This window comes from Molothrus aeneus, chromosome 1 (genome assembly GCF_037042795.1).
Source record: "Molothrus aeneus isolate 106 chromosome 1, BPBGC_Maene_1.0, whole genome shotgun sequence".
NCBI classification, from domain to species: Eukaryota; Metazoa; Chordata; class Aves; order Passeriformes; family Icteridae; genus Molothrus; species Molothrus aeneus.
The window spans coordinates 49103142-49125514 of record NC_089646.1 but is presented as its reverse complement, the minus strand read 5'-3'; the positions used below and the strand labels follow the sequence as shown (position 1 = coordinate 49125514).

At 37.8% G+C, this 22373-nt stretch overlaps 1 protein-coding gene across 17 annotated transcripts in view; it reads left to right on the top strand.

Annotated features, from left to right (window-relative positions):
* ARPP21 (cAMP regulated phosphoprotein 21) overlaps positions 1-22373 on the top strand; it is a 142460-nt gene that overhangs the window by 38217 nt on the left and 81870 nt on the right. For 11 of the 17 annotated variants that reach the window (XM_066556767.1, XM_066556721.1, XM_066556792.1 and 8 more), the window contains exons 3-10: positions 1269-1468; positions 1864-1905; positions 2305-2337; positions 3254-3343; positions 7397-7541; positions 8750-8828; positions 10159-10218; positions 11126-11266. In XM_066556767.1, the coding sequence (XP_066412864.1) occupies positions 1307-1468; positions 1864-1905; positions 2305-2337; positions 3254-3343; positions 7397-7541; positions 8750-8828; positions 10159-10218; positions 11126-11266 (752 nt within the window). In that variant the 5' untranslated portion in view covers positions 1269-1306. The remainder of the gene's footprint in view (positions 1-1268; positions 1469-1863; positions 1906-2304; positions 2338-3253; positions 3344-7396; positions 7542-8749; positions 8829-10158; positions 10219-11125; positions 11267-22373) is intronic. The other 6 variants (XM_066556801.1, XM_066556825.1, XM_066556809.1 and 3 more) reach the window with 2 other exon arrangements.

Sequence of the window (22373 nt, the reverse complement as noted above, 5' to 3'; positions counted from 1 at the left end):
TATAGCTTGATTTCTTGTGAAGTTCACAGTTCTCAAACTGGGAGATTATACAGAAAATTGTTTGCTTACAATGTGAAAACAAAAGCAAAAAGGGAGAGAAGTAAGTGCTTATAACTCAGTATGCTTTAGATTTTTTCACTTAAAACATGGCTTAAAAATAATAAAGGTAAGTTATACTGGTTCTGTTGAATGTTTAATTTCAAACTTTAAAAAGAAAATTTTGCTTCATAGCTGCCGTCTCACTGTTGAGAAGTGGCAATATGTTGCAAAAGACCCTTCCTGAAATAACTTCACATTTCAAATGCAGTTGTTTTTCTTAAAGATTCTTCCTAAGAGAAATGGATGGGGAAAGAAAAGTTAAATTATTCATGAGTCTTCTTTGACAATTGATCAGTGGGGGAGCGTTCAGGAGAGAGCTGGGGGCAGAGAAAGAGAGAGAAAATAATAGGCTTTAACTCTGAAAAGCCTTTAAAGCTTCTGTACAACAACCCCATTGTAAGCTGAGAGTAAATGCAGTTCAGTTGAGGTTTCTTCATTAGAAGTACCTGCCAAGGGCTTTCTGTACAATTTTCCTAGTACTGGAGAGTGACATAAGTTTTGGGAAGAGGCTTAAGGTTTTAATAATGGAGCTGTTGGTTTGATCCCTGAAAGTGTTGATCCTGAGAGCTTCATTGCCAAATTTAGAGTTCATACTTATCTTGAATTCTTACCTCTTAAAAAAAAAAAAAGAGAAATATATATTTATAGTGGTAGTGAGCTCCATGACTTCTGCTATGCAGAAAACCCCTGGCTGAATACTAAAAAGTGTTGTTGCTCATGCTTGGTTTTTATTTCTGTTTGCTTGGCTATTATTTTTATTAAAAGAAAATTAAAAAAAAAAATAGGAGGGGAGCATCGAGATGCCAGAGACCTAGAATGGATCCTTTTTCCTGGTACCATTGAGCTTTGTGGTAGAGAATCCTTTGCTGTCCCTGCCTCAACCTTGGTAGTCCTGGGGCTGGGCTGGGGAGTCACAGAACATTACCTTAAATTTCCTCTCCACAAAGACTGTTCACATGTGCTTGCTTAACCTGACACAATTCTGTTAACCAGTGTTGTTGATTCAGTGCATCTCTTCAGCTGGGACATACATAGTTTTCCATTTCTGAGCTGCACATTTTGGTTTGTTCATCAAAGGAACTGAAATTAGGAATTAAAAGAAAAAAATAAATTTCACCCCCAATTTTTTTGTGTGTATGTGTTTGTGTTGTGGTATCTTGACCTTTCAGGTCACCAAATCTTGTTATTTTAATTTCTGTCTGGAAGAATGTCTGAGCAAGGTAAATTGAACCAAGAGACAGCAGAAGAAGCTGCAAAAGAGCAGGAAACTGCCATCTCTGAAGCCAACCCGGACAACTGTGTTCTTAATAAATCTGAAAGCTCAGAAATAGAGGAGGAGAAGCTCAGTGATTCCAAGACAGAGCTGCAGGTAAGACAGGAATAGTGAATGGGCGTGTAAAATATCAATGTGTTACCATTGCTTTTCCATTTCTGTGAATTCTTTCATTGCCTACACTTCCCCTATTTTTCTTATGATTTTGAGACTGTTTCTATTTCTTCCTTTTTAAATTTTTCATTTATTTATTTTGGCTTCTTTTATTTCACTATAAAATAAATGCTGTTATTTGTTATACCTTTCAAGCTCTTTAGGCTGCTGTCCATGTTATTGCTTTTTCTGAGAAGTTAATTTCTAGACATCTGTTTTAAAGCTTGATGAGACATTTGACTGTTTTCCCTCTTTGGGGATTTAGAAAACTACCTTGATCTCATGAATTTACAGGTAATACTAATGAATAATTACTTAATGTGTGGTTTGGTTTGTAGGTGTTACTGCCAACAAAAAGTTGTTATGCAAAGCCTAAGAAGGTAATTTGATAAGAAGACTTTATCGGATGAGGGGTTTTTAATCCTTTTTGCTCAATCGAATAAAAAAATAAAGGGGGAGACCACAATTTAAGAGGAATTTGGAGAGGGGGAGCATTTACTTAAGTATACCTTTTCTTACATTTTTATTATATGCAAAATTACAGAACACTGTGTAGTGTTTTTTCTTGTTTATACCTGTTTGTAAAATAAATGAAAATGAACAGAGATGATTCTTGGTTTTCCCTGCTTTCCAAACTGGGTTTGGGGAAGTTGCTTTTGCAGTCAGCAACTGTTTTAAAACATCAGATAGAAGTGATTTAGTCTGTTTATTGGTAATGCTTTCATCATGCCCACTCTCCACTGAAGTGATAACTCCTTCTCTTTTTTTGCTATACCCAGAAACGAGGAGCAAATCAGAAAAAGAGATCCAAGGTAAGGGTCCATCTCTGTTTGGAGTTGCATGCCACAGAAGAATGAAGAATTTCAGTTAAATGTCTTTCTACAATCAAAATTGCTTTCTTTCGTCACTTGTCTGGTTGAGTTTTTTGTTAGTGTTGCAGGTTTTTTCTTGCCCCCTACCCTGCATCCTTTTACACAAAGGCCAAGAACTGCCTCCAGATATAACGTGTCAGACTTGCCTTTATCCATCATAATTTTATGCTGCTGGGCTTGCTGTGTCCTTGTGTTAGACAGCATGTGTGCTTCTATGCACCACTGGAAAAGGGAAACGTTCACTCCTTTTGCTTTAGTAATTAATGTTTCTGTTGGAATTTTATTTTAATAGAATAATCTTGACATAAAGAAACAGAGATTGACTAGCTCCCTAATGAGGGAATGGGGGGGGGGGGGGGGGGCAGGTGTGAAAAGGAGCTTCTAGAAACAAATAAAACCCTAAAAAACTTCTTTTAATTTTTCAAGTGCAGATCTGTAATACACACATATTTTACTGTCCATTTTTCTTGGATATATCCTACTAGAAGAAGGGGAGGGACTCCGAGAACAAACAAAAAAAAAACCCAAACCAAATGACAGAAGGAACCCTTGAGTTTATGTTAAATTACTTTCAGTATTGGAATATGTTCTTTGCTGTTACAATTTTTGGTGGTAGTGAGTGAACTGTAGCTGAAATGATAAAAGCAAATAGAAACCCACCACCTTCCCTGTGTGGCAAATGTCCTGCTGCTTAGAATCCTTTTTCATCCATGTTATATCCAGGCATATGCATTTTTTTAGACTGGGTGGGTAATAGTTATCTGGGATATTTGGGAACAGCTGATGTGGGCGGCTGATGTAACTTGGGGTCAGTAGTAGTGTTTTCTGTTTTGTTCTCTCTTTCTCTCTTATTCAGTCAGGAGCTAAGGGAAAACTCGTGCGGAGTCTTGCTGTGTGTGAAGAGTCAACCCCTCGCCCGGGAGCAGAAAATCTTCATGACAACCAGGTACACTTGCAATCATTGCTGTTAGCTGCATGGTTGACCTCCATCTCCAGTTGCATGATTGTGTTACTTAATCGGGCATTTAACAATGTCTTTCTTGGGGGAAAAAATTACATCCGACAATGAACCTGTTTTTATGGTTCTTACTGGTTTAGCGTGAACTTTAATTTGAACTACTAGTTTTATACTATATCACAGGGTGTTGTTTGCTTTTTTTTCCAGACCCCCTGAAAATTTCAGCAAATGGAAAAGAATTCAAAAGAATTCAGATTTTAAAATTTAAATAAATAGTAACAGTCAAAAAGAATATTAATATGTTCTTTTCTCTAAGGCTATCTCTTTCGAGGCTGCACCAAATACAGTTACGAATATGCTCTGATTTGTGGTTCCTCTAAGACTTCAGTTCATATTATTGTCCCCCTTCACATAAAATTCAAAGATCCTTGGTTCTCTGAAATGCCTTGGTAGAGCCAAGGATGCCTCCTACTGAGTGGCATTCGTTTTTTAAACTCTTGGTGTAAATTAAACTATATCAAAAAGCGTGTATTTGAGTTTATCTGTACTGGTGATGTTGTATTCCCAGCAGCTGGTAGAGTTCTGTCCTCTGCACTCCTCACCTCAGACAATAACACTGGTGGCAATCTTTGCATACCAACTCCAAAAAGTACTCCAAAAAGCAAAAGTTAAGCCTCAATTATTCCTCTTTGCTTGCCTAGTAAGAGCAAGGCTTAAAAAAACCCAGCTAACTAAAACCCAAAATATGATGAACACTGCCTATAATTTATGAGATGTTTATGTGCAACTGAAATCAGCCATCAAGAGAGCTTGAGTAAGTGGCTTCTTGTGAGCTTAGCACAAAAATAAAAATGACATTTAAGTGTACTTTCTCACTGTTTCCTCTATTGACTTGAAATGAAACAAATCTGTCTCTCCTCTTAGCTCATGAGTAAGGAGAGGTTTTTCTATTTTTTTAATTTTATTGAAAGACCAAAAACCAAGTTGTTTAGCAGCAGGACATTTGCATGTTCTTCTGCTCTACAATGATGCTTATGCAGTAGATGGGCAGGTTATTTTATCAGTTGTTCTGTTGTAGGTAGATGCTTTTTGCTTGACTTGCATTACTCAAAATGCGTGGCTTTTGTTCCAATTTTGTTTGTATTTTCTATTGTTTAATGGAGAACGAGAAGGAGAACACTATAAAGAGATTGTATTAAGCATTGCTGGTAGTTTACAATGTACTGCACAGGACCTGTACTAAACTACAGAGAGACTGGCAGGTGTTGAGGCAAAATCCCTATCCTTACACCAGGCAGAGGAGGGGTTCCTGTTTCACACAGCCTTTGGTCTTACCTGACTCACCAGCCTCAGCAAAGATTTCTTTGACCATCCTAAAATATTTATGAGAGATGAAATGTCTCCCTTGACCCCATCATGTTTTCTAAGGAAGCAGTTGGCTTGGTGTCATTAGTTTGATAGGAATTACCCTTTTGCTCTTGCTGACCTTTTACTAATGAATGTGGCTCAACTTTGCCATGGAAAGCTGGACCTGCAGGCTCCTCCGTGGGCTGGCTGAAGGATACAGGAAGTTTTGTGCCAACCAAATTGTTTTGCTTTTACTTTAAGAGGAGAAGTAGCTTATTTTTGGTTTGGATTTTTTTAAAATTAATATTTATTTTATCTTAATGGTTATAAACCACAGGGAATTAATTATCAGAGAATGTACGGTACCTTGCCGGAACTACTGAGTATGGATTGTACTGCAGACTTGATGTTTGTACTTATATTTGAATACTTGCCTTCATTTTCCTGTATAAGGAAAAAACTTGTTTACCTGTATTACTTGATCTTGAGTGCTTATCCAATGGTTCACTATGTCCTTACTTAAAAGAAATGTTGCCTTTAATGTTATACTATAGACCAAGAAGTGTATTATTATTGCAATTTGAAAATCTATTTTGTTGTTCACTATACTTGTATCAATGTATTTATTAACATTGTATTTTATTATTGAGAAAAATCAATAAAAATCTAAGAAAATACACAGTAGCTTGCTTTCACGACTCTACAGCCCTTTTGTGTGTTTTTTCTAGTGCAGATACATCAGTATTACGTTACATGTAAAAGAGTATTTACTGTATGTTCATATATGTGCTTTTCTGTAAAGTCTGTCATTTTCATCAGTGCATTTTTAAGAACCACTGTGAAGTTTAAGATTAATATCCTGGGAACGACGTGGCCAGTTACATTTTTCTCCTGTTGAAAAGCTAGCACCACAGTCACTCTGCTCTGGGCAGGGCAGGGAATCAAGTTATCCTTTGGGGTTATTTGGAAATAGCTGATCCAAAGTTTGTTTGAAGGAGAACTCAGACTGCCATTTGAAGTGAAAGAAAGCAGACACAGCATTAGTTCTCTGAGCACAACTGAGCAATTCAGAAAACATTTCTCAATATATCCTTATCTCAAATGACCAGGAATTCCCACTCTTTGCCTCTGTAGGCTCAGATTTTGTGTAAGACTGTCACCCATAACTAACAGAAGTAGGGATGAAGGGTGGTAGGTGAGGTTAAATTTTGGGTCCAGGTCTTTGTTGCTCTTTTACAATGCTTTTCATCTCAAGTCTTTTGTGCCACATTGAAATTTCACAAAAAGTCAATAATGATTAAGCTGAGAAGTTACCAATTTGTCTTACTGTGGCATGTTTATGCTCATGCCTTGTTTTGTTAGGATCTTGTCTTACATGTCTTGTGATGGCTGATTTGTAGTTCTTTAATGAATTCAGAAATCTAAAATTTGTAATAATTACTGGAAACATCTTTTGAATTCATAATGGTTCCTAAGAAGCACGCCCCTTACTTTAAAGTTTTCTATTGATCTTTTGGTATGCTAGTATTCTTAGAAAAATAGTGAAGGAAAGGAATTCACTAGCATTCAAGCAAATCTGAAAATCTCAAGTATTGGTGAATTAGATTTTCATTGACATGATGTCAAAAAAATTATCAAGCATGCGTGATTCTCTTCTATTAAAGAAAACTGCTTTACCAGGGAATTTTATGACAGCTTTCTTCAAATTTGCTTTTTTACGCTACTTAAGCGTATAGTTTTCTGGGGTGTTTTTTTCTTCTTTAAAAGAATAAAACAAAGAAGTATGCTTCCTTCAATTTTGTCCAACCAGAATAGGATTTCTTGAAATACATAAATTATGCCATGGTAACTTAAAAAGAAAACAATTTGGGTTTTGTTAAAGCAAAACCAGTATAAAGTAATGTGAGCAGGGAAAGCAAGTTCTTTAAAGAAATTAGAAAATGCAAACCAGCTTGAATTCTCAAACAGCTTAAAAAATAACTTTTTAAAGCTGAAGCATGTTTCAAAGGGACTCATAGTCTCTGAAATACTGAACTTGTGATGCTTTAGAGAAGTCCACTTACTAAAATGTCCTTGAAAAATCACAGGGCACATTCCCCCCTTTTGCAAAAGACACATCTGCATATGTATTTAAATATGAATTACCTGATAAGTTAGCAAGCCCTCTTGTATGTAAAAGAGTATGGAATTTGGTGGTACTCTTTTACTATTAAAGCCAAAAAACTCCATCTACCTGATATTGCACTTATGTGTGCAAAACAATTCATATCAACCTGCAAACTTTCTAGTGAAATGAAGAAAAGTTTTAATATCTATCTATTGATCATCAGAGAACATATGTAGTATTAAATGATATAATTAAGAAAGGCTATATGAAATGTATTTAATTATTCTGAAAAGTCGTTAGGGAGAGCTACTGAAGTGTAGAGTAATATAGTCCCCCTTAACAGAAGTAGCCTAAGTTTTATAATATTCAAAATATTAGAGAAGTAGTGCCTACGTACCACTCGAATTTGGCCTCTAAGATATCATCATTCACCTGACTAAAAAGTGCCATGTTTCAAATAGGAAAGAAATGTATCTGGCTTCAACTTTTCTAGCTACACATAGTTTAATGCTGATATCTGCAGGTTGGAAGCCATGGGAAGCATACTGAATCTTGCCCATAATTTATCTATCTTTTTTACCCAACAGGAATCAATCCAACTGCAGCTTTCAAGTTTTCCTAACTTGCAAGAAGAAGATAAATCTAGTAAAGATGACTCCGAGAAAGAAAAAGAGAAGGATAAAAATAAAGATAAAAACAGTGAAAAAAGCAAGATCAGAATGTTATCAAAAGGTGAACTTAAAAATATTTGAATTATTCTAGTTACCATTGCAGAAAAGATTGTACATTTTTGCAAGGATGTATTTCTTTATTTGTGTATATGTACACAGTAAAAGTGTTTCCACACACTGAGAAAATTCAGAACCTAAATCGTATATGTGTAAGAATGTTTTTCATACTAATATCAGGTTAGATTTTATTTATTTTCTAATGTAAAATTGATCTTTTGAATGCTTAACTGTGTTGATATGAACACATAAGTACATAAATATATCTGTGATTGCATAAGTGTATATAGTACATAAGACATTAATACTCTTTTATCTAGAATAATGATAATATATTGGCATGTAACTTGTGTAGTGTAGGCAGTAGAGGGTAATCCTCTTCATTATTGTTTCTCTTTCATGGAGGATTTCTTTAAAATGGTGTAAGGAAATTCATCCATGACATTTAACCTGCATTGCCATCTTCTATTATCACCTACCAAGACTTCTTCAGGAAAGATGCTTCAGCTAAATTTGGCATTGCTTTTTAAAATCCTTTTATTAATCCATGGTATCAAATTGCATTGTAATCTCCCCAAAATAATCATTGCCTACCTGGGTGTGGATCTGCAGCTGGTGTGAATTGTCATTTGGCTTCAATGGAGTTCTCACAGTTCACGCCAACTTGAGGATGTGTGTGTACATTTGAGTCAGGAGATAATGCTGAAGAATTAATTCTGGCTACTGTCACGCATCCCTATTACCTGCCTACTCCCAGGTGTCATTGGATTTCAGGCTTTTAATGCAAATAGAGTTCCCACTGGCATGACTCCTCATTTGCTGAGTGTACAGCATTTATTAAGTGACGCAAAGAGACATTGATGAATAAAACTTTTCTTTCCTCATTTTAAAATGCTTTTTTAGTTGCTTAAAGGAAGAACTTGGCAGGGTCTTGAATGGCATTGAAGGTTTTCTGTGTTATTAAATGACCAGCAATTCCTCTCAATATTTAGTTTCGATGCTGTGTTCTCTTTGGAGTTGTACAGAGAAACAATGAATATCCACCTGATGTTTCAGAATGTATATCTTTCTTGGCTGAACTACAAATGACTTTTCTTTCAGAGCATATTCTTTCAGATTGTTGCTGGAAAATGGATTTTGATTTATAGCATAATTAATCGTAACTGTTGAAATGAAATAAATGAGTGGAGGCTGTTTGTTTTTGTTTTGCAGATTGCAGTCAAGAGTATACAGACTCAACAGGCATAGATTTGCATGAGTTTCTCATTAACACATTAAAGAATAACCCCAGGTAGGTATTTAATGCATTAGAGCTGACATTCCTGAAATTGTATCTGGCAGTCTTTGACTTCTCGTAGCTGTACACTGTGTTTTATTTGTTCTGGAGATGGTTATGAGGGAAAATGGAAAGGAGGTAGGCTGTTAACTGAGAAAAATGGTTTAAAAAGTCATCAACTTCTACTCCCCCATCCAGTCACCTATTGCTTAATTGCACTTTCAGTAACATCTGGTCTTTGTCCTTGCCTTCTTCTATACAGCTCTACGTGGTGATTGCAATAATACATTATAACTATTGCAGTTGGAGATTTGTATATGAATGTAAAGTAGCTTTCTTCTAGCAATGCTGCACACAATTAAAATCCTGTGCTCGGTGCCAAATTCTGCTTTCAGTATTCCCATAGTTTTCATTTGGAGCTACAAGCCCATCTCATTGTTAAATTTGCCTCTAAACATCCAAGGAAAGATTTGTAACATTGTTATACATTGTGATTTTCAATGTTCATTTCAGCTGGATGTGTTAAATAGGTGCCATGTAATTCTGCAATTATTCCCAGGAGAACTGGGAATAACTGGGTACCTAACAGCTTGCATAACCCTTTGTACAGATGATGGAAGGCCCTTCAATTGCTTTATCTGTGCAAAATGAGAAAGTTCAAAAGAACTAAGGAATGATGGAACTCTCTCCAGCATAGAAATGTGTGGAAATATGCTGGGGAAACTTTTGAACATTTTTGACAAGGGAGGGGAGGGAAAAGGAACATGTGAGACCTTCCAGTGAAAACCACAGCATTTTGCCTGAGAAATACTGTGGCATTGCCTCCTGGGAACCATAGCTAAAAGGTGGTATTCTTCATTGTGCTCTCTAACTAGATTGGATGTGTCCAGCTTTTTTGCAGCAAATCAGTGCCTTCTGGAATTCTAGTATGTCTCAGGAAAAATGTTTAAAATTTCTGTTGTTAGCAGCTCTTCTTGTGAAAGATCTGGCTTAGGTGGAAATCTCATTTTCCATCAAAAAAGGTTGAAAAAAGACCAAAGCTATCCATAGCAGTGAGAGTCTTTCTGTCCACGCATTGATTGCAGCCTGTTGTGGCTGAAAGTGCTCTCAAGCCATAGCTGAGCTCATAGAAGAGTGAAATCTGTATGTCAGTGAAGGTGCAGAAAAGCAGGCTTTAGTCGTTTGCAGATGATCCAGGGTAAAAAAAAAAAGCATGTTTGATTTTTAATCAAGATGACTGACAACACTTGCAAAATAGCCTTGCTAACACTGTTATATGAATATTTTCCTCTGAAATGTCTACCCATAGTTTGATGGTGCAAATCCTTGCATTTCTTTTTGACAGGGACAGAATGATCCTCTTGAAAATGGAACAGGAAATTATTGATTTTATTAGTGACAACAAGTAAGTTGAGTTCCACACTTGGTTTATTAAGTCACGTGCATGTGCTGCAGCGTGGGTTGTGCGAGGGACATGCTCATATGGACCACAGTGCTCCTGAGGGCTGTTACTGGCACGCTGCAAGAGCAGGCTTCTGTTTCCTGCCACGTGGTGGAACTGCTTAAAATAAAGTAGATGTGAATGAAAACCTTTTCCTTTTCATTGTGTTGTAATTGCACTGGCTCTGCTCATTTAGATCCAAAAATGTAATTAAAGCATTGAGTGTGGAGGATAATCAAATATGTTATCTCATGGCTTTTCCTTTGTGCTGTGTTATTCTAATGCATTGGAAAATAAAACTGAGCTTAGGTGGAGGGATTCTTGCTCCTATGTGGTCTTTATAATAAAATATTCCTGCAGCTTTAAGATTAGAGAGTCAGATTAGCAGCAGAAGAAAAAAATTATGCTGACAGGAAATAACCATTTTGTCAGTAATAGAGGGTAAAAGGAGTGTTTACCAAACTAGATCTGTCCAGAATTGCCCTGCATCTGACCTTTGGGAGAAAGGCAGAAAGCTGTTGCCAGTGTCTCAGCAAATCTGTAGGATTGGTTGTGCAGGGAGCGTGAGTGTGTGTGGGGGATTGGGGGATGAGTTCCTCCCAGCACTCAGAACTCTGACTAGGTACCGTGAAGCGTGAGCTTTGTTTGTCCCAGGGTTGCACATGGAAATGTACTTATTAGAAATTCTAAAATTAATTCCTTTTTTTCCTTTGAGCCTTTCTGTAGCAAACATTTATATGTAGATGCATAACAGAGAAGTTTTCAGTGAGATTTCTGTCCACTGAATAGTCAAATGTATTGCTGTTTTCATTTATTTATGGCATAAGAGGGAAATTTAATTATCAATGCTATTCATTTCTTTTGTTTATAGTAATCACTATAAAAAGTTCCCTCAGATGTCGTCCTATCAGAGGATGCTAGTGCACAGAGTGGCAGCTTATTTTGGAATGGATCACAATGTGGATCAGACTGGAAAATCTGTAATTATCAACAAGACCAGCAATACAAGAATGTAAGTAACAGAACTGTTGTGTTTTTTCTTGTTCCCTTTCTCAAGACAGGAGCTGGTTTGTACCATGACTATGTGGTGTAATTTATATATATATATATTAAATTTTGTTTGGTTTTGTGGCAGCAGTGAGTGCTGTTTATTGTTTTCTGTGTTGGGAAGGGAGGACAGGGTTCTTATTGTGAGGTTATCTAAGGCTATAAAGGTACATGAGGAGAAATCAACCTAACTGGTTTCTTGCAAGAAAGCAAGGTATCTTGGAATGTCACTTTTCCTGATTTCTTAGTGCCACCGCTTTGCTACAGAAGTGACCTCTTTGCTTTGGAAGTCACCTGATATCATACAGCTACATCCCAAATAGCCCAAATGTATCTGGAAGATTGCCTCTCTCCTTGTTCTGGAAGCTCTGAAGCTCTGCCTGCTTCAAGAGTCATTTTCTGCCCAGCCTGATTATTTAGGATTTGGTTTGCCTCCACTGCCTGGTGGAGGGAAATGGTGATTCATTCCCTTTGCTTCTCCTCCCATCTTGGTTCCACTTTATTTTCCCTTCAAATCTCCCTGTTTGACTACAGTGTTTCTGTGAAATACAAATTCCTTCTGATGGTTTAAATGCATTGCAAAATTCCTGGCAGGTTAAACCTGCTCTGGCATAAGTTCTGTGCTTCTCCATGAACTGGTTAAAGCTCTGTAAGGCAAAACTTTATCAAGCTAACCAAAACTCACTATGAGCTGCAGTGATGTATCCATGCCTAATCACCATCACTTTTCCTGCCAAGTGCCACGTGTGTTAAACTTAGCCTTCCTGTCCCTCTATACCTATGAGCTACATAATGAAGAGGAAGTAATTACAGCTGGGTAATGAAGTTTTGGTATCTGGTATTGGAACAGGAAAGCCCCATTTGAAAATTGTGTACTTCCTGTATTTAATTAGTGGGCGAAATCTAAACATTTGTTTTATTTATAGATCCAGTAGCTAGGTGATTTATTTATATCCAGTTGCAAAGAGCATTTTCTAATGTTGTTAGCTTCTCCTGTAGAAGGGTGGAAGGACTTGGGAATGGTGCTGTGCAGGGCTGGGAGTTGGACTCAGTGATCCTCATGAGTCCTTTCCAACTCAGCTTATTCTGATTCTGTCACTACCTGATTCTTCAAGATCAATACACATTGGTATTTGCTATTTCGCTCAGCCCTAAAAGTCTTCTATGTGAAATTTAAGATTATGGGCAACTTATTTTAGATCCTTTTTCTGAGCTGTCCCTGAGATACTTGGATATCTGTGAAACAGCACTTGGGCATTAATGTTTTTAAAGGTTTGAGTAAAGCATGCACTAACAGTTTGATTTTCAGAAGTCAAGAGAATTACAGTAGCTCAAAAAAACACTTAGGTTGCAAAGGCTTAGCCTCAGGGTCTGATAATACCTGCCCCGCTACAAGGGCTGTCTTTGGTTTTAAATAAGAGAAAGCTTGGTATGCAGCAATCTGGTGTTCAGTTTTGAGCTGAAAATGAGTACCCTCTTAAACAGAAAACAATCAATCATATTTGAATGCTCTTTAGGCATTCCTCTCTCTTTTACAGTCCTCCCTTTTCCCTTCACATCTATGTCACTGGTGTGGTGCACCAACTGCTACAGATCTTCCCTTGCAGCATTGCCTTCTCCTGGTTGACTTGATAATGGAATAACACTAACACATTAATATCTGTAAATGCCTTGCTCTGTTGTGTGGCTTTCATCTCACAGATGGGTAGCACTGGAAGCACTGTTGGAAATGCTTCTGGAGAGGACACTGAAGCCTTCTTCAACAGTCAGAGCTTTATCTGAGTGCTCTGGTGAAGCTGTGGCTTCATGCATGGTGGGAGTGAGCAAGCAAGGCCATTTGCTAGGTATGAACTGCCCTTCTTGCAAGCTCAGCAGGCAGGATCTTGTAGGGGTGTAACAGAGCCTTTTCAGCTGTGCTCTTGAAGACTGGAGGTGAGGCCGTTGAAGATTGGTGCTGACACCATTCCTGTCTAGATATTCCAGAAATAAACACAGGGTTTTGCCCCTCAGTTGACTGTAAGTACAGCTGTTTTGCAAGCACCACACAAGCCACAAGCTGCTGCTTTCTTCCCTCTTCAGTAATTTGGTGGTAGGTAACTGGATTATATGAAGCTTGTATTGCCTTGTGGTTCTTCCAGCATGTTATTTGCATTATTTTGATATTACCATAAAATAAAGCTTTTGTGAAGTGGCTGTTTCTTTTCATAACTGGAGGAGATGGCATGTTTTTTAAAAACGTCCCTGGCTCTGACAGAAAATAGTTTGTTATTATCTGGCATGAATAAGGGCTGATGAGATTTTATTATCCTCAGCAAATATTGTGTAAGTTCCACATCTGAAAGCATCTAATGTGATTTCATATGTTCTGCATTTCACTCCTCTCAGAGGAGACAGTTTTGTGCAGTTTCAAATCAACACCAAATACTGGGAATGTGTTGACTCTATTAATTACTACTTGGACAGTATCCAGAATACCGGAGAATCTGAAGAGCGTCTGAACCGCTGTTCAACATGGTTATGTTGTGCTGTAAGCCTAAGCCTTGATGGCTTCATGTGAATTTATGGAGAGGCCCCACAGACAGATGGGCTGAAGATTTGCATTTGGGCAATAAATTATCTCTTTATGGCATGTTGTTACCAAACTACTTTAGCTACTGCTGTGGAGAGAGAAGAATATTCTTGCATACTCAGGAATTCATAAATTCTGCACTGGCTGTGACTTCTGTGTATGTGTGCTTGTTTGAGAGCAGCATATGACTCTGCAGTGTCGCCCTGTGGGCTTGAATAAGCACCTGTGTTTATTTCTGTGGCTGAGTGATGGTTCATGTCACATCTCTGTTCCCACTTGCAGGCGATGAGTTCTTCCCTGGTTGCAGGTGATGAGTTCTTCCCTGGCCCCAGGCAGTGAGGTGCATTATTCCTGCACAGCAGAGACCTCCCATGCCCACTGCCTGCAGGTGCTTGGAGGTGGAAGTGTCAAAAGAGTTAATGGTTTTGAGATGAAAGGGCTGTTCGGAAAACTCTGGTATCAGTGTTCCTTATGGGTGCCTTGGAAAGGACGAGTGTGTGTCAGTCAGGGGATGAGCATATGAATGAAGCAGATCAGGGCATTTCCTGGCTTTCATCAATTGGCTGTCTTAGGGCAACGTGGATCCACTTTTATGAACCTATGCCTGTAAAGTACCTACTTTATGGAGGTTTGGAATATAAGAAAGTGTTTATTGAAGAAGTCATAGCTGGAAGGAGGGCTGCGACTTCTCCTGTTCATCCATGCTGCTTTACATAGAGGGGGAAAAAGGTGGTAAAAATTCTTTAGGATCTGAATCTCTGGGAGTGCAATCTTGCAGCTTTCATGACCTCTCAGTGAAGTCTCTCTTAAAAATGCAGTCAGACAATAATGGCAATTTTTCAGGCTGAAGAGTATTTATAATGAAGAGCTTACTCTAAGAATCTAAGATGCCTTTTTTTTTCTTTAATTTTATTGGAATGTGAATGAAGCCTGCTGTTTTCAGTGCTTTTTTTTTAAGAAATGAAATTTTAAAAGACAGTGAGGACTTCAACCACCTAAGAGTTTATTGACCCTAATAAAGTTAAGTCTCTGTATTCTAGCTTTCATTAGAGAATAGTGGATTTTCAAAACTAATTTTCCTTTCATATGAAGTGCTTACAAAGTCCTGCCTAACTAAATCATCCAATTTTTGAAATCTTATTCTCAGCAGTATATATGAGAAAAAATGATTAGAAAATCAAGGAGGATTTTGTTGTTATACTGTTTCTATAGTCAAAGAACTCAAATACTGCTTAAAATGGGAAGTCTGCCTTGCTCGGTATGAAACTGCTCTTGTGTCACCATTCTAATGTATATTTGTCTGTCATCTGTGTCTGCCTGTCATCTATCTAAAGATACACAGAAATGTATGGGGAACTTAAGAAAGTGAAATTTGATATAAAGAGAAGTTTGGAATTGAGGCAATATGTTAGGGCATCCCTTTTTGGGGGCAAAAAATGTGTACGTGCCACCTTCTGTTCTGCATATTCCTCATCATTTCTATCAAACAACTGGAAGTGCTTCAAGGTTTTTTGCAGACCCATTCATATTGTGAACTGTATTAGTTCAATCAGATTCATTGATTTGGTTATCTGTAGCTAGGGGGAGAAATGTAGGGGAAACATGTTTGGTGTGCTTGGTAAATTGAAAGGGTTTTCATTTGGTTGAGATCATCAGCCATGTGACAAGCATGTCTGTACCACAGCCCACACATGCATTCATGTACTTGTTTTTTATAAATGTGAGTGGCAGGGCTGATCAGAATCGAGGAGGTAGGATGCTTATGATATATAATACTGTGTTTAGACATTTTCATATATTCTGAGGGTGTAACATAGCTATTATGAACTTCATACCGATTCTCACATCCTCAGTTCTGACTATTTAGTTTTTCAGAAGTATTGTGAGTTATGATCTTTGTGATGCATGGGTTTTTTCCTACTCTGTTAATATTATGCTGGCTCAGTTGGGCTGTGTTTTGTTGCCTTTGAGAGATGCTTCAAAAATTTGAAGAAATATTAAGCTGTTACGTGCATTACAGGGGGTCCTTATAATCTAGAAATTAACTGTATCAGCAAAAGGAGACATAATGTTCAAGTTGTACTTTCAATAACCTGCAAGGCTTTTGTAGTTTGGCATACATTCTGTCTTATTCTGCCTCCTCTCTGTAAGAGTGGTTTGAATCAAAAGCAAAGAAGAAAAGTTCTTGTTTGGTTTCTATTGTGTATTCACTGAGTGATCTTGCTGTAGATAACATCTATATTCGTAGAGGTGCACAGTAACAATTTTACCATCTTCAGAGTCTGAACTTTTGTACAGGATCCTACAGGCATGTCAGTAAAATGGCATTCACTGAACATGGCAATTTCAATGCAGAATTGATTCTAGAAATTCTTTTACCCAAGGCTGAAGTGCCAAGACTTCCTTGAGATACCAAGTGTTACAGCCTTTGGAGCATTCAGAAAAGTATGCCTTTCCACTTGAATGAGTAAGGTATTCAATGTAAATGACTTTAATTTCTTTCTGAGCTATTGTTTGGATGGGACATTTTAGCAATATGGGAGTAGTGACAAATGTATACCTGAAAGTGAATACCTTTTTTGTGAAATCTCAGTCAAAGCAATTTGATGTTTGCCAGAGCATTAGAAGAACAGTTTTGTTACCCTCCCTATTGTAAACCAGAATAGTTATCTTGCAAATGGTTTGCTTAAATTCCATTTGCATTTAAGCACCTTATGCTATTCTTAATTATCATATATGTACTGAGAGGAATGATCTCATGAGAGCAGAATTGCTTTTGTGAGCCACATGATGCATGAAAATGTACATGAACGCCCTTATTTCTGGTTTCATTATTTTCATTGGAGTCTGGCATTGCATTTTTTTCTTAAAGGGGCTATGGAGTCAGTGGACCTTGTTTTCCTGTTGTACTTACCTCTTTTCCATCTTTGCTGCAGACCAGTTACTCCTTGACTATTAAGAAATAAACAGAAACTGGAGATATCCAGATGTCCCCTCTGGTTTACAATTGCTGTTGCTCAGTCAGTATTACAACGTTCTCTGCTACAAATGTGTAGAGAAATAAAAGGGTGCACAGTAGATGTATGCAACTGAAATAAAGAAACTGCAGCTGAGAAATAACACTGTAATTGGCTGACACCTTTTGGTTTAAGATGAACTAATAGGTAATGTGACTAATAATTCAGTAAGAACATGAATAAAAGAATAATATAATAAAATTTTTGAGGTTATGTAGCTACATTGTAACACGTGTAGCATTTAAGTGACAGATTATATTGGTTTTCATAGATTTGAGGGTTTTTTCATATGAAAATAATCAGTTTACTTCAGGGATTCAGTTATTAACATGATTAGAAAAAATGTTTATTTTGTTAGTGATAGTTGAAGTAGGACAGCCTTTTATTTTCAGCAAGCATTCTGTCATTTTAGTCATATTTCTCTTTTGCATGAAAGATACAGATGAAAAAACATAGATACATAGTACACTTAAACTTGAGTTGAATTTGACCCTTAAATACTGCCTTCATTCTTTCTTCAGTGTAAACTGTATACTGGACCCATAAGAAATTACTTATTCTGTAAATGAGATGTTAGGGTTAATGAACCAGTTCTAATAGCTCCCATATTAAATTTTCATCTAATGTAATTTATTAAAACTAAATTGTTTATAATGAAGGTGGACATGTGCTTTTTACAGCTGTTCTATACTGTGATGAAATACTGGTTAAGTGTTAATCAGAAGATATCTATGGTATATCTTCTTCTATTTTTTTTTCTTTTTAATCTTTTTAATCCACACTACTTAATAGTATAAGTTTTATGAAACCTAGAAGGTTACTGTCACCTGCTCTGTGTGGGTAGATGGAAGGTTGCCCAGGAAGGGAGTGCTATGGAATAGCAAGTAGGTAATTTGGTTGAAGGAAGCTCTTTCTTGAATGAGTAATTAATCCTTATGCTCGTTCAAGCTGTAGTAAGAAAGTGCTCATTAATCAAGATGCTGTTTGGTCACTTATACTTTCATATCACTGGGGAGAGATCTGGAAATCTGAGATGACCCCTGTGCTTTCCTCAGAGGTAACAGTGCATCCATAGTAGGTGAAGTAATGGTTTTATGTCTGAGCATTTCAGAAATAAGGTGTTGAAATTTGAGCAAGTAAATTTTAGAGGAGGTTTAGAGTGGTTATATAATTGTCTTTTGCAATATTCTGTAGCCTGCCACATTTTTAACACAGGAAATAGGACTCATAGAAATGTAAAAAGTATTACGAGTTTAGAGAAGTTTTTGTTCATTGTTTCAGCTTGCTGTTTCCAGGATAGCCTTGTGAGGCTGTCTCTGACAGTTTATTAGAGACAGGCCCTCTTCTTCAGGCCAGTGATTGTTCAGAGTATGCCTTCTGATCCATGAGTCTTCCTGCTAGAGTTGGCAGAAATGTTCGTGGCATGAAGCAGAAGTCAGAACAATAATTTGTTATGGTATTAATGTGTATTTGTGAGGCATTTCAAGAGGACTGATAGTTTCTTTGTTAGCCTACAGGTTTTTGGTGAACCATCTTCAAATCTTCAGCAGTCTTCAAATCTTGATTTTGCTTCCTTTTTCTCTCTCTCTTACATGTCAATTTTTGAACTTCTGAAATAGAAAAGTGTAATTTTAAATAGATCACAGCAGTTATGCAACACTGTAATTTTCAGCCACTTACAGAATATGCCACATCCTTAAAATCAGATATTAATGAATTCCATAATAAACTGTGCTACCACTTTTGAGCCTCTATTAGCTGGAAATAAATTGGCACTGTGCAAGATGTTCAGTCTCAATAGACACCCTGAATATCAAGAATTAAATCCAACAGGGGAGAAAGCAGCAGAAGCAGGTCCCTCAGTAAAGAAATAATCTTAGTTTGAACACAGGAGGAGAGCAGAGCAGTTTGAAGCTCCTAAAATGGTCTCTGCCTGAGAGAGGACATCGTGCTTCTGCCCTGTCTATCACAAGAGCTGGTATTTGCATGTGCCCTTGGCCTGCAGGCTTCTCCCCTGTGTTCAAAGCCTGTGTTCTGGCCCCAGGATACTGGGCAAAATGTCGAAGTTTGTACTCAAGCAGATGCTCAGGGAGCCAAGTACTGTTTTTGCATCCATATCTTAAAACAGGATGATTTTCTGGAAATAAGTTTTAGGAAGGCTTGTGAGGGTCATGAATTGTGCAGTCATACCTCAACATTAGATTGGGGTTTTTAAGTACTGTATCTTTGAAATCCCTCAGGATCTGGTCCCCTGCTTGGTCCACACGGAGCATAATTTGGCATGAAAAAGATTTCTGTAGCATCTTGATGAATGGGCAAAGGTGACATAATGAAACCTCATAGTCACTGAAGGAAAAATGCTTCCATGAAGCGTTCCTGCCTCTTTTTTTCAGTCCTTCCAGATTTATTAGCAACCCCAATTAGAGGGGAAGAATGCCTGTGAAAATAACTTGTGATTTTCTACATCCCTGTTTAATAATTGCTGAAAATGTTTAGAGGCCAGCTGCTGTTCTGAAAAAAAATTATAAAGAATATATGGTCTTACTCTGGAGAAAGTAGAGCATTTGCATTTTGTAGATTCCCCCCCCCCCTCCGTTCTACAGAGAAGGCAGCACCTTGAAGAACCATCTTGTACAGGATTGATTTTTCTTTTATAGCTTTTAATGTGCTTTTACCATCATAACAGAAGTTCTTAGTGACTCATATGATAAAAGCAGCAATCTGTTAATGAGGCATTTACCTTCAAATGCTTGCAATGCCATCTTGAGTGGTTTTAAGTATTAAGTTGTGATAATATAACTGCACTGTACTTTAACAATTATCTATATTTAAATTCCCATTCTAGCTTTTTGAAACCATGTTTTAGCGTCCATCAGACTCTAAATACATGAAGCATTTGAAGGGTGCAATTTCAGGCCTGCATTCTTGAAAAATGTTGTTCTGATAGAATTTAATCCACTAATTTAAACTGATGGGCTGGAATTCTGCCTTTTTCACTACGTTGGGTGATGAACCTTTTGACAGTGATGATATTTGCTTCCATAGTCTGTGAATTCTTTAACTCTCAGAGTATGTTCCTGTTCCTCCATGATCAAAACAGGCATTTGTACTGCAGATAGAATAGAGTTTTGCCCCTCAGGGTGCAAAGCAAAGAGACAGTAATGCTTGCATAGTTTTACTATGGTAGTAATGCAGAACCCTAGGAGAGCCTTCAGCCTAATACCAAAAAAAATACACAGCAGGCAGATATAGTAGATATTCACAAACTAGCACAGCAGGGAAGGTCACCATACTGTGTCACAGCATGCCTCAAAATAGAGGCCAACGTGATGTTGGACTGAGCAATCCATTTAATTAAAGACAAGTGTAAATAACAAGAAAACACTGTTGAACCGTCAGAGCACCTGCATAAGAGTACCCTAAATCTTCACAACTTCTTTGAATCCTGTCTGCAGCAGTGACTCTCTCCAGCTCTTGCTACTCTGTGGCTTTCCTCATGGCATCCTTCTGTAAGATCCTTTTTGTCAGTTATTCATTTTGTTTGCCAGATGGTGATTCTGAGAGTACCCCAGGTGGTGTTTTTCCCATTCCTAGCCCCATTACCCTACCTGTTTTTTGGTTTTTGTTGCCATTCATTCAGGAGAGGAATATTAACCTGCTGCCCCATGTAATATGCATTAAATGAACATTGCATTGCAAATGCAAAGTTCAGTTTTTTTGGGCTCCTGCCCATCTCAGTGATCTCCCCTTTTGAACTTGCATTCCTGTGTGGAGTTCTTTCAGACAGCTGCCTGGCTATTACCTGTGAGGCTTTTGCAGATGACATACACTAAGTGCTTGCTAGATTTTTTAACTGCATAAGGCACTGTAATGGCAAAGCCATCTTTTCCACACATGGTGAGGCTGCTGCTTCTTTTGAAAGGCATCTTGCAACAGCCTGTGTGCTGTGGGGCTGTCAGAAACATATGCTTCATAATAAAGATTTATGTGCTGTATAGAAGTCAGCCCTGACAATACCAGACTGTTTGTGAGCTGTGCTGATGCAGTGACTAAGCCTTCAGAATTGTAACATTCAAAGCTCTTGCTTTTCTCTTTCCATTTGTCCTTTTGGTGTGGAGTCTGTGCTTCCTGACTTTTAGACAGTTATTTCAGAGCTAATTAACTTATTTTAAATGAGTGCAGGCTTTTTTTTCCCCTTAGTATTTAATTTCTTATCTCCCATGCAAATAGAGGTCTATGAAACTGCATTAGTTTGCTTGGCAGACTCAAGGAAATGCCCTGCTACTTCCTTAGTCTGTGTATCATAATAGCTATTACCATTCTGCAATATGTTTTTAAAATCTGTAATTTGATTAAATAGTGAATACCTGGTTAAGATAGTTAGGGCTTGGGGTTTTGTCATTACCACTTACAAGGGCTGACTCAGAATCAAAGGCATTAAATGAGTATGTAATGGGGAATTCTCCTTAAGGAGTCCATGTGAAAAATATGCTTGAGGGATGAACTCTGTTTTCTGTCATCCAGAGATAAATTGAGAGGAACTCTTCTACTGAAGTGAATGGAAGTAGCTCACATTAAAATCACCATAATGATAGAAGAGAAAAAAATCATCTAATGCCATCAAAATCTTCTTTTTTTTTTTTTTCCTTCCTGACACACATAAATACTTTGCTGCTTACTCCAGCTTTACCATTTCCAAAATACAAACTTAATTGTAAGGAATGAGTCCAGAAAAGGGCCTCTGGGGCCTTGCTTAAGTAAGGACTGCCCATAGCTTTTAAGGAACTATAACATCAGAAAGGAAAATGGCCAACTTATAAAAGAAAGAACAGACACAAAAACCATCTAAAAGGTACTGATGGAGGTTTGCTCTGCTATGGACTTTTTCCTGTTAACTGTTTAGGTGTTTCGCAAAATGACGGCATGGTCAAGGATGGAAGGATTCTGGAAGTCCTCTTGTTCAATTCCTGGTCAAGCAGCACTGCCTGGACCCAGTTGCCCAAGACCATGTCCAGGACCATCCTTAGGATGGAGACTCCACCACCTGTCTGGGCAGCCTGTGACAGTGTTTGATCACCCTCACAATAAAATCATTCCAAGCACAGAAATAAGAAACTTATCTTGAAGTGACTATTACAGCATTCCGCCAAAACAGAAGTGAGGCTGAAAGATTTGGCATGATCATTGGCTGTCTGGGAAGGAGCACAGCCACGAGAAAGGGGGACACAGTACTGCCATGAGATTTTACCTGCCTACTCCCCCCAGGCCTGGACCTGATATTGCACACAAGTATGTACAAGTGCTCCTGAGCCAGGGAAGAACACTGGATAGTAGGGTTAATGATGCCTATTACATCCTGTGTCTGGCCCTTGGTTAAACTAATCACTTGACAAAAAGTGATCTCTTTTTACTGCAGGGGAAAAAAAAAACCAAGATTAGGAAACAGTCTAAAATGATGGGAGCAGACTTTGCAGAAGTTTACAGAT